This window comes from Cyprinodon variegatus, unplaced genomic scaffold (genome assembly GCF_000732505.1).
Source record: "Cyprinodon variegatus isolate N-32 unplaced genomic scaffold, C_variegatus-1.0 Scaffold443, whole genome shotgun sequence".
Lineage (NCBI taxonomy): Eukaryota > Metazoa > Chordata > Actinopteri > Cyprinodontiformes > Cyprinodontidae > Cyprinodon > Cyprinodon variegatus.
The window spans coordinates 624,639-636,741 of record NW_015150896.1 but is presented as its reverse complement, the minus strand read 5'-3'; the positions used below and the strand labels follow the sequence as shown (position 1 = coordinate 636,741).

Here is a 12,103-nt window from a genome sequence, read left to right as displayed (position 1 = left end):
AAGAAGCATTCATTGAAGGAACAGTGATGGAGAACGATGTGATGACGACTCTAACGTGTCTTACTTTCAGGACACGCACACCTCTTGTGCTGTGCTCAGCTTGCTGCTATCAGTTTCTGCAGCTTCGGCTGCGGGTGCCGAGCCGCTCTCTACCCTCTCTGGGGCGGAGGTCTGACTGGCCATGGTCCTTCTAAACAGACGGATGCTCATCTGGAGCAGCTCCTGGTCTACTACAGGTGGAGTGGGGTACTGCTTGGTTTGACCCTATTAAAAGAAAACATGTATATTTTATATTTCCTAAAGGTTTAAAGCAGTAAATCTGTGTTGATGAGTATTTAGTCACTTTTTCGTTCTTTAACAGCTGCCGACGGATGGCGAAGTCCCTCCGAGCACAGAGGGCCTTGCAGCAGGGTCCGAGGTTGCTAAGTAGACCGGCCCTCTCCACTCGCCTATTCAGGGCAGCCATATTTAGGGCTCCAAGGTCATGCTCAAACAGCTTGTCAGCATCTGACAGGAGAATTACAACAATATGATGTCAAATCAGGGACAAAAACATGGAGGTATTAGTGTTGATATCCAGGTCCTGTGGATAAGCTAGCCCATATTCACAACACTCAACCACTGTGCTTCATCCCTTCCAAGACATTAGTGTTTGGTTCTTTTTGTTAACATTTACCAATCTGAGTTAGTTTGAGATAAAGTGTCGCTGCTCACATTTTCTTCTTCATTTTAGCTCATATTTACAAAAGTTGGCTAATGGTTGAGGTTATTTCTGTGAGGTATAATCTGGGTGATGTGGGTAAAAAGACAGCCCGAATCATGAACCCTCCACCACCGTACTTATCTGGGTAAAGTTCCCCCTTCCTACCACTTTCTTTTTTTGGACAAATAGGTAATGAAACTAAGGAGACCACATCTACAATCGACTTTTTGGTCACTCAAGTTTCTACTTAAACTCTTTAAAGTTATTACCAAACCAAATTCATTTTAAAACTAGGTTTAAAATTAGGTTACAATGCAATTATGTAGGTTCACTGTGTAATTTTTTAATACCAGACCCCAAGGAATTTAAATCTACTATGATCCCTGAGCAGCAGTAATTAAGGGCCAAAATTAAAGCCAAAATTACCAAAAGTATAAAGAAGTTTTTTTTTGTTCTTTGCTTTTTTGGAGCAATGGAGATTGATTGATCTGTGTTTAATGCATAATTCATAATAGATCAGGAAGTGTTTGCTTTGGGATGGATTCTTTGTACGTCTAAAACCATTTCTTTATTGTACATTTTCTTTGCTTGTCTGACTGCTATATTAACCAATATTATGTGCTGAACAAGATCTGCTATTTTCACAACTCTTGAGAGTTTTTTTTTATAAAGTAGGGCATTAATTCATAAAAAAAAAAAGTTTTTTTTTTAATTCTATAAATCAAAGTTTCTGCACAGCAGCATTCTATACCCAGCAATTGTACCAAGGCAAAAGCTCTCAGTCTGGTAAAGAATCTGGTAGTTATTCAAATTAAAGGTTATAATTGTAAAGTCTGTTTCATGAAGTGCAACATAAATCTGACTAGACTAAAAACCTTTTTGAGTTTTAGTGGACTAAAACTGACAAAAAATATCACATATTGTAATGATATGACTAAAAATAATAGTTTTTGTCGACTAAAATGAAGACCAAGATGGCATGTCAAAAACAACACCGATGGTCCAAACACACCTTTGGGATCATCCAGCTCTGACTTGCACACCTCTTTGACTTGTTCTAAAAGTTCAGGGCCAGCGAGGCGCTTGGAAATGCCCGCCCTCAACAGGACGGCGCCTGGGGTAAAGCGGAGCAGAGCCGCCCCCGCCGCTCGAGGCTCCTGCTTCTGTTTGGGCATCAGGCTGGACCAGTCAACGTCAATCACATCCAGGGGACCTGTAGGGTAGAAGGTAACAAAGGGGAAAACGGTTTGTGAGATTTTGTTCAAAATGAGGAAATTCTAGAAGTGAAAGAAGAAAATTCTGCAGCCATGCCTGTGATTTTCTCCTCCTCCTGCTGATCCTCCTTTTTCTGGCTGTCGGCCAGGATTTCATCCAGCTCATCATCGCTGATGGGTTCATACTCCTCTGCTACAGAAGCAACAGACTGCTCGTCTTCTTTTCCATCATCATCGCCTGAAAGAAATACATTTTTTTAATTGTCATATGAGGAAAGGCAGATAATGACTTTAAAATGTTTCGATCTTCTCACCATCGATGCTTTCAGCCTTCTCCAGCTCACGCTGATCTCCAGGGAGATGGCTGTTGCTGGATTTTTCTGGTTCTGCCGGACTGAAGGCTTCTCTTGGGAGCAGAGGCTCGAAGTCGCTCCTGTCCTGCCTCATCAGGTCACCTCTCATGTCGCCTCGTGCGTCTCCTCTGCCCGGCGCTCTCGGGTCAGTGTGTGGAGGCAGGTCCAACAAGGACCTCTCTCGATCCATGCCCCGGTCCCCCCGGCTGTCTCGGTCCCGCTCGCGTTCGTGCTGCTGGATGAGTCCCTCTGGAAGCAGGCGTTCCCGTTCCCTGATGTCCCTCTCGCCTCTGAGGAGGGGTTCCCGACCAGGACGCATTAGGAGGGGCTCCCGCCCCCTGCTGGGCCAGTCTCTCGGCTCCGGCTCCCAGTCTCTCTGCGGTTGAATTGGCTGTTGGAGGTGCAGGGGCGGCTGCTGGTTCTGCTGCGGGCGGAAGTCCTTACGTTCTCGCTCTCTGTCCCGTTCAAAAGGCTCCCTTTCTCTCTCCCTCTCTCTACTGTCGTAGGAGCCGGCCCGCGACCTGGACCTGCCCTGCCTCTCTGAATCCGGGGAGCTGCGCCTGGAGCTGTGGCTACGAGAATCCTGGCGGTCTGACGAGGTGCTGCGACTGGGCTCTCCTCTGCGCAGCTGATCGATTCGGGATTTCCTCTCGCCCCCAGGAGGATCGCCCACCATCCCCCTCTCGCGCTCCAGCTCTCTTTCCCTTTCCCGGTCTCGGGAGTGGGAGCCCTGCGGCCTGCCGCGGCGCATGCGTGGACCCTGAGGGTCCTCCAGGCGGGGCGACTCGATGGAAGGAGACCGCGGCCGTCGAGATGATGTCCGGCTCTGGGTGCTCCCCATACTGCTGCTGCGCGCCTGCTCCGGTGGCGGTTTCCGGAGCAGCGGCTGGGACATGAGCGGCTGTGGCGTCAGAGTTTGAAGCAGCATCGGGGGGTCTGGGGATAAAAGTGGGGCTATAGTGGGAGCATGACCCCGGTCCCTGTCTCTACCCATCCTGTGGCCACCGCCTCTCCTTGGAGGCTCTGACGGAGTCCTCTCAGCAGGAGGCGGAGGAGCCTGCACTTCTGCCGGACACACCCGCTCCGGCTCCTCCTCGTCGGACCAATCGCTGAAATTGTTTGTTTTGAAAACGGGGGAGCGCTCTGCATTTGTCCCATGACGATCAGGCCTCATGGAGGGCGGCGGAGTCCGAGGACCTCTCTTCCTCTTGTTCTGAGGCTGTTGGGCAGACGTCTCCTCCTGAGACACATCAGACTCCCCTCCTGAGGACCGTTTCCTCTTCCGCTCGTGTCCCTTTTTCTTGGCTCCTTTCCTCGGTGAGTGGAGAGGAACATCTGACGACGTGCTGGCCAGGGGCTCCGGATTAAACCTCTCCGCTGCCGGGACCAAAATGTTTCCCCCACCAACATCCTCGTCTTTACGGCCTTTCTTCAAACCCTTCTTCTGCGTCTTTGTCTTCTTTTTGCTTTCCTCGTGGGGCGGAGGACCAGTGGCCTCCCTGCTTTCAGCGCCGACGGGAAGGGCTGCAGGCGGAGGGGGCGGAGTCGATTCTCGCTGGTCTTTTTCTCTGCTGCGAGAGTCTGAGGACACGTCTGCGAAGTACTCTCCACGTCTCTGGCCTCCCCTGGCTCGATCTGCACGCGTCTCCGTTTCGTCATTGCGGCTGCGGGCTTCCCGCTTGTCCCCGGCTCCCCTGCGCTCTTCTTCTTTCCAGTAAGCGCCCTTTTCACTAGAAGTGCTGCTACGTTGAGGCGACCGTGACAAGCGATCCTGGGGCCTCACCACTTGGCTAGGCAGGCGATGTTTATCCCCATCTGCACACAAGACACAAAAAATCAGCACCTGAACTCGGAGATGAAGAGAAAAGTAAAAACTACTAAAGGAAAAAGATTTATTCATTTAGAAATCGCTACAGCAAAGAGCAGCAACTCTGGGTAACCATGTGTCCATAGCAATCATCAGGACAGCAAGAACATAGCAATGTTATTCTGTCCCAAGATCACAAATATAAAAGGGGACATTTACCTAAATACAACTCAGAATTTAGCTGTAAGACAATGCTGCATTCAAGGAGACGGAAAGTTAAGTGAAAGGAAAAATAGGCGAAGGATAATCCCTCCATCTGCAATAAATTATGTGAAATTAGATTTTTAGATAAAACGCTTGCTGGTATTAAGATTTTACTCCAAATAAACTTTGCAGAGAATGAACAAATGGTGTGTTTGCTTTGTAGCAGCAAATTTTACACGTGTGTGTCCGTTTCAAAAAGGTTTTTCCTACTGTCAGATGGAGGCGGACACACAGGGCTGGGGAGGAGGGGCTGTGGGTGGAGCTTGGGCTGCCCTCGGCCGGTCGGGCGCTCACTTTTGTCCTCACTGCTGTTGTAGCCGTCGCTGTCTGCCGGGCTAAAGTCCCGCGTCGTCCGCTTAGGGAGGGGCTGAGGGCTCGGACTGCTCTCCACTCGGAGCCTCTTACGGCTGCACAGAGAAGATATTTACACATATTCAAATAAGGTAATTACCCATGGCTACTTAAGCGTTTTAATAACATTTACTAAAACAAAATACTATAAAAATGGTTAATCTAAAATCATGCTTTTCTATTAATTCAAGACATAACTGTTTACAAATATAAAAGAAGAATGTTGGAATCCATTTGCCACTGCGAGTCAAAATGATTTTATGGTGGTTGGAAATAGGAAACATTAAAATAATGATAATAAATGGAAGTATTATGTAGCCATAAAATGCAATAAATCATATATTTAGGACATTTATTTTAGACATCATTTGCCCTTTTTCCTTTGCTTCTTCATGCATCCAAAAAGTTTTTTTATAATTATACATAAAAATCTTATGTATATATTGTGTTGCTTTTAATCAAAAGTAAAATATACAGAGTCTCATTGACATACAGACAAACTCAACAAACATGGATAAAATGGATAAATGTGTTTCCGTATTCCAGCCCTCTTGCTATATTTATTAGGCAGACGGATTTAAACAGACAGAACAGAAATATGGTCGATGCTGACGTGCCTGATTTTGCGGTCGTCTCGAACCGTCCTCTCATCCCTGCTGTCGTCTCTCCTCTCCCGCCTTTCCTCCCTCCCTCTCTCCCGCTCCTCCCACTCCCTCTGTCTCTCCCGTTCCCTCTGCTCCCTCTCTCTCTCCCTTTCCTTTCTTTCCCTCTCCCTCTCCCGCTCCTCCCTCTCTCTCTCCCTTTCCCTCTCCTCCCGCTCCCTCTCACGCTCCCGTTCCTCCCTCTCTCTTTCCCTCTCTCTCTCCCGCTCTCTTTCCCTCTCCCTCTCTCGCTCCCTGGCCCGTTCCCTCTCCGCCTCCCTCTCCTTCTCTCGTTCCTTTTCTCTCTCCCTCTCTCGTTCCTTCTCTTTCTCCCGCTCCCTCTCTCTGTCTCTCTCCCGCTCCCTGTCTCGGTCCCTCTCACGACCCCTGTCGTCCCGCCTGTCCTCTGCTCGGTCCGTCCTCCTCTCCTCCCTCTCAGACTCCTCGGACCTCCTCTGATATCTGTTTGGAGAACCTGAAAAGGTAAAAGGTCCTTTTATAAACAGCTCTTTCATTTTACTGGAGCTTGTAAAGCAGCAGCAGCCGTGTAGACAAAGAATGTACGTGACACCCGCCTCTCTCTCGGTTGTCTCTGTGCTCCCGCTCTCCATGTCCTCCCCTCCTGTCGTAGGAGGAGTCTCTAGCGTGGTCTCGCCTGTCGCTCTCATAGCGATCGCGCTCAGACGCCCTGTCGGAGCTCCTCTCGGCGCCGCTCCTCTCCACGCTTCGGTCCCGAGCCGTGCTGCTCCGTGACTCCCAGTTGTCGTAGCCGCCATCCAATTGGGAATTGCGTGAATTTCTGTTTGAGCCTGGCATACATGAACGTGGAATAAATCCACCTGCGATAAGCCTTTGAAATGCTTTACTGCAGTGTGAGATGAGGCAAACCTTTATCCGATACGTCACTGGCTCGCCCCCTTCCTCTGCCAGTCCTCTCGGTCCTGTCCGTCTTGCTCTCGGTCCTCCCTTCGCTTCTGCCTCCATCGTCCCGTCCATGGCCTCTTCCATAGGCCCTGTCGTCTGAACCTAGCTCCTCCTTCCTGTAAGCGTCACTCCTGTCTCTTTCCTTTTCCCTCCCCCTCTCTTTCTCCCGTTCCCGGCGTTCCAGCGACTCTCGGCTAGAGCGCGTCTCCGCCTTGCTCTCTCTGGAGTCCTTCAAGTCCCTGCTGTCTCTGTTATCCCGGGTCGCTTCCCTTCCCCTCTCACGAACGTCCCTGCGATCACGGGCCTCTCTGCTCTCCCGATCGTCTCTGGAGGAGACAATCTCGGAGTCGTAGTCACGATCATCGCGTTCCTTCTCTCGTTTGCTCCGGCTCTCTGTTAAGAACAGGATCAAATCAAGTCATTCATGCGTTTAAATAAAGAGCTTTGATAGTTGAGATACACCTGGAAAGCAAAGCTACCATCTCTGTGATCATGTCTGCGCTCTTGAGTGGGCGGGGTCCTTTCCCGCTCTCCGCGGCTCCTCTCTCTCCCCCTGGAGTGGTGCCTGACAGGGCTCGACCTGTTGGACCGTCGATGTGGGGAGGACGCGTCATGAGGGGATCGGGAGCGCCGCGAGTGGGAAGGCGAGGAGGCGGCGATCTGCGACCCGGAGCTTCTGTGGTAGCTGGGGGACGAAGAGCGCCGCCGTCGAGGAGAAGGGGAGTGGCGATGGCCAGAAGACCCGGAGTGGGACGAGGGGGAGTGATGTCGAGAAGGAGTCGGGCTGCGGTGGTGGCGTAGGGGGGAAGGAGACCTGCTGGGACGGAACACCGTCATCGCAGATATTTTAATAATAAATCATCTAAAGTAGCGAGACAAGAAAGAACAGAGAATGTGGGAGCCCACAGGTCCAAACCTTTGAGAGGAGAAGGATAAGGAAGAGGTTTTATGGGAAGACACTTTGGGAGAGGCAGATTTCTTCCTGGCTGGAGGCGAAGCGTCCCTGGAGGGAGACACGCTGCCCGAATGATCGTCTGATGTCACCACACGCTTGGCCTTGTGGGAACTGTCTGAACGATCCCTACAAATAAAATTAAAAGGAGAAAATAAAGAATGGAGCAACATTTGAATGAAAACATGAGCATTTACAAAATAAAACATAAAAAAACAATAAAAGAAACAAACTGTAATACACAAAAGGGGTAAAAAGAAAGCTGTACACCAAATTATGATTGGAAGCATATCTGTCTGTTAAAATGGTCTAGTCAAAGTCCATAACTAGAGCCAACAGAGCACCTGAGTGCATGAGTCAAAAAAAAAAAAATAAATAAAATCACTGCATCTATGTTTTGTTTTAGCTATATTAGGGGGAAAAAAGAAAAAAGGGTTAAACATACAAGAAACCTGCATCTTAACTGCAGCATTAAGTGGTTTAAGACACTTCAATCCACTTTATGGACCAATTTTTGTTGACTTGTCACATAAACATAAAACAAGGAAATATAACATTAAAAATTCAGACATCTTGAGTTGCAGCTCTCACCTTCGCTTCTCCTTCTTCTCTTTGTGTTTCTCCGTGTCTCTGCCCCGATCCTTGCCTTCCTTCTGCTTCTCCTCGGCCTTTTCCTTGTTTTTGTGTTTGCCTTTGTGCTTCTTCCCAACCACAGGAATGTCCAAAGGGACCGGGGGAGGAGGACTAGGCGTGCGCGGCCCTTTCTTCTTGCCATGGCTGCCTTTTGTCGGTCTAATAAGAAAAATAACAAGAATCAATGTCAGTTTCATGCCACCTTCATCAACTGCATTGAGGGGCAGGGATTTTTTGTTTCTCAATCATAGCAGCTTACAGGTTATTATTTATTTAAAATAAACTGTAAAACTCTCCTACCTGGTTGTTTCTGGCACAGCTACGGCCACTGATGACTTCTTCTCCTTCTTTCCAGAGCCGGCTCCTTTGGCGGCCCCTTTGTGTTTGGGGGAGCTGCTGGACTTTCTGGAAGTGGGCGACTCTTTAGAGCTTAACAGCTCCCCGGACACCTGAGGGGAAGACAGGAGGTCTAACAGGGCCGCGATAACGAGAAAGCAGCGGCTAAATTTCACCGCCAGGTGTTTCTTACCTTTGGCAAACCCGTGCTTCTGGTTTTGGTGGGGGTCTCATCTTTCTTGGCACCATCTTCTCTCTTGTCCAAATTCTCCTGCTCCAGCTGCATCAGCTCTCGTTGAATTTTCTGCCGCTTCATCTCGAGGGATAACTCGTAGTCGTAGTCACCAATATCTGAATCTGAACATTAAAATGCAACTTAAAAGCAAGAAGGCAATCTGCCAATTCTCAGGACAAGTATAACACACATATACACATAATATCCTTCAGTTTTAATGACTACTATCAACTTTGAATAGAAGTCAATATATCCTAAAGTATTTATTTTAGGCATTTTAGCTGATTTGGATGGATAAATAATAGATGGTTCAAGACACAAACATGTTTATAAAATCTAATTTTCTTAACTTTTCTAGACCTTAAAAAGACTCAAGTAAAATTTCAGACTGTGTGGAAAAACTGTTTAACCATTATTTTGAACATTTTATTTTTAAGCCATAAACTTTGTAATTTGTAATTTCCTCACATGAGAAGAATAATCAGCACATTTTTTATACTCTACTAAAATAAATTGAGATTATTAATAAGAAAAAATATTCTTCTTTAGAACTGTTAAGATGATGTTTGTCCTTTTATCTTAAGTGCAAATTCTGTTTTCATTCAACCAAGAGTGACATAGAAGAATATTGAACGACAGAATTTAGACTATAAGAATTTCTTGTTTATTAGCATGTAGTTTAACAGCTTATATAAAATCTGTTAAAAAATATATATATGTGTGTTGATAAATAGATTTAAAAAGCATAACAAGTTAAACAAAAAAATGCTGTTATTCCCAGAAGCTTTTTCAAAGATTTGTTCCTGGATTTCATTTTTTCCCCCCCAAATTACAAAACATGCCCTTTTTTTTGTAATTTTTGTTTACATTACATGTTTATTTACTTGATAAACATGTAATGTGATTAATTGATACTGAAATAACCAACTCATTTAAAAATCGATTCATCGTAAACTGGAGTGTAGACACTAAAACATGCATTTAGCTGACAGAGCAAGTCATTAAGAGCAGTAATTGAACAAAAATTTAAATAAATATCATTCAAAAAATATATTTTGCATTTAAGAAAAAGTAAAGAAAATAAATTTTTCGTCTGTTAATTTGCAGAATTCAGAACTCCTTAAGTGGAAAAGTTTTAGTTTTACCTTTGTTTCATTTTGTAAAAAATCTTCTTTAAGGCTATTAGATTAATCAATTATTGGAAAAAAATTATCAACAGATTAATCATTTGCAAAATAATCGTTAGTTGCAGCTCTACAGCACACTCACGCAAATTCAAAGTAAAAAAAACAACAACAAAAAAACGACTGTATTGGTCTTCACCAAAATTTTAAATGAACCACTATTTGTTTGTCAAAGTTGGCACTGCACCTTCACGATTAGTTTCCCACTCAGCCGTCTCTTCTTCGCTGGCCGGGGTACGTTCCTTTGTTATCTTTATGTCCTCCTTCTCTCTGTGTCGCCCTCTAGAGGAATCTCTCTGCTGCAGGAGTATCAACATACAGATCCGTTTATAAAGATTTTTTCAAACGGAGGAGACGCTGGCAAATTTGTAGCTTCATTAGGAGTGTTATTTATCTATTTTAACATTGTGACGTACTCTTACTGTGGGAGATGTTTGCTCGTCTAGGTCTCTCTTCAGGTTTTCCGGGTCAACATCCTTTCTTTTATTCTTCATCCTCTCCCGCAGATCACCTGTGGGCCTCTCGGTTGTCCTGCTCGCACAAACACACAATCAGCCTTTCATTTGTTCTAGACATGAATAAAAAAAAATAAAAAAAAAATGATCTGCATTTAATCCTCACCGGCTGAAGGTGAATCCTTTGCTTCGGGGCTGAGTTCCATGTGTATAGCGGCAAGTGTTGCCGTAACTGCAGGTACCAGTCTTCAGCCAATTTCTGCAGTGACTCTGAGAGCACATAAGGGGTTAATCTGATTACCTTAAGGAACTTCTACACAATATGTCTTAATTACACATTTTTCCTAATTAAAAGGAGCAGATGACGTTTTTAAGGCACTACCACTACATTTTCTTTTGGACTTAAAAGAAAAATTTTTTTTGCCAATGCTTTAAATAGAAAAAAAGAAAAAAACAATCATAGAAAGAAGGATGACCAGATGGATGGATGAATAAAATAATGGTAGGATAAATAGAAAAGTGGAAGCATGGTCAGCCAAATAGATGAGGACAGGTTCTTATCCAGTTTATGTTAAATACAGCAAAATGCAGAAGTGATAACTACAGAAGAATGATCATCCTGAACCATAAGACAACTTACTGATCCAACTTTTTACAATTTAACAACCTCATCTTTAGATCTCTGTAGCAAAAGAGAAAAACTGAACAATACGCACATCAGCAGCATTACTACCAGTGCTGGGACCGAGTCTCTCAAACACGCTGGGCCTGCGAGAGGGCGCCGCGGCGGGGTTGGTGGCGCTGCTGGTCGTGGTGCTGCTGCTGCTCCCGCTGTCGGATATAGTTTTTGAATTCTCCACTGTCACCTTCCGCCTGATCTTGGACATTCTGCAGGACTTGAAAAACAAGAAAAAAGAAATATGGTTTAAGTCCACCAAATAGTGGAATAGATTGGATTTCTGAAAATTTTTAAGAAAAAAAAAAAAAAATATATATATATATATTTTGCATTCTCCATTAAATTATTTTAAAATAAGATGTCTAAGAATTTTCATTAAATACATCATCTGGCAACATTAAGTACTTTGTTTTAAGTAGAAGAAATCTTTTATTTCTTGTTGGATTTACAAAACTGCAACATTAACATATTTGAAAAGTGTGCTTTTCAGTAGAGTTAATGATGCACAGCATATAACCAATTGTGATCAGATCATAATACAGCACTGATTGATAATTGGTCAAATAAAGTTTAATTTAATCAAAGAGAAAACTGAGAAAGGATGTATTAAGCACCACTCTTTCTTCTGATCCCCCATCAGTAATCTCAAATCCTAATTTCTAAGCCTTAGCTAGGTTTTACTGCCAATTCGTGTCAGTTTGTGTTTATTTAAAACCTTGTAAAACATAAAAGGAAATTCCAGCAATAAATTAAATGCAGACCACTGTAAATAGGACTTTATTTTTTAAATAGAAGCAAAGCTCATTCAGCTAGTGACCATTAAAGCAGTTAATACGCAACAGATGCATCGCAAATGTTTTCCTAATGAAACAAGTCAGCAGAAATGCTGCAAAGCTTAAGATTTTAGAGCCTATTACCAAATAACTACATATCTATAATAATTAGTATTAAACATATAAGAAAGCTAGTTTCAGATAACAACCATACAAATGACTAAGGTCTTCAACCAGCTAAAACGGGAGAATCCAATCAATTAGCGGCTAATGCTAACATTAGCAAGGGCCCTGCAGCAGGATACAAGCTAACACATGCTAATTTATAAAGCAAGTCTCACCCAGGATATTGTTTTGGTGTCGCATCTACTTTAGACCTGTTAGCTGAGTGTGCCCTGGTCAAAATAAAAAGGCTTATTATTTCAAATCGAAGCCGGAGAATGCCTTGAGAGGCGACATGTTGGCGGAGAGCCGCTCGCTACTCGTTCTTCTTCTGTGGTAGAATTAAAGGACTCTCTCTGTTTCCAGCTGAGGCATTACCGCCACCAGTGTCTTTCTCATTACTTTGCTCTAAACTAGGCAACTATTTTCTTTTTTTT

General features: G+C 44.7%; 1 protein-coding gene across 6 annotated transcripts; it reads right to left on the bottom strand.

The window, feature by feature from the left end:
• Positions 1-11,996, bottom strand: zc3h13 (zinc finger CCCH-type containing 13). Of its 6 annotated transcripts, none has more exons than XM_015388964.1 (19): positions 11,846-11,996; positions 10,769-10,948; positions 10,219-10,322; positions 10,014-10,128; positions 9,785-9,896; positions 8,372-8,535; positions 8,143-8,291; positions 7,801-8,001; positions 7,174-7,338; positions 6,737-7,074; positions 6,222-6,650; positions 5,909-6,142; positions 5,310-5,808; positions 4,552-4,748; positions 2,232-4,085; positions 2,015-2,155; positions 1,716-1,916; positions 344-507; positions 1-264 (listed from the first exon to the last, which is right to left on the bottom strand). In XM_015388964.1, the coding sequence occupies exons 2-19, from the start codon at positions 10,937-10,939 to the stop codon at positions 67-69; spliced, it is 5,436 nt and encodes a 1,811-aa protein (XP_015244450.1). In that variant the 5' UTR covers positions 10,940-10,948; positions 11,846-11,996; the 3' UTR covers positions 1-66. The 6 variants fall into 6 exon arrangements, with proteins under 6 accessions (XP_015244450.1, XP_015244453.1, XP_015244451.1 ...); XM_015388967.1 differs by having other exon boundaries at positions 4,636-4,748; XM_015388965.1 differs by having other exon boundaries at positions 6,737-7,071.
• Between the last annotated feature and the right edge of the window lie 107 nt (positions 11,997-12,103).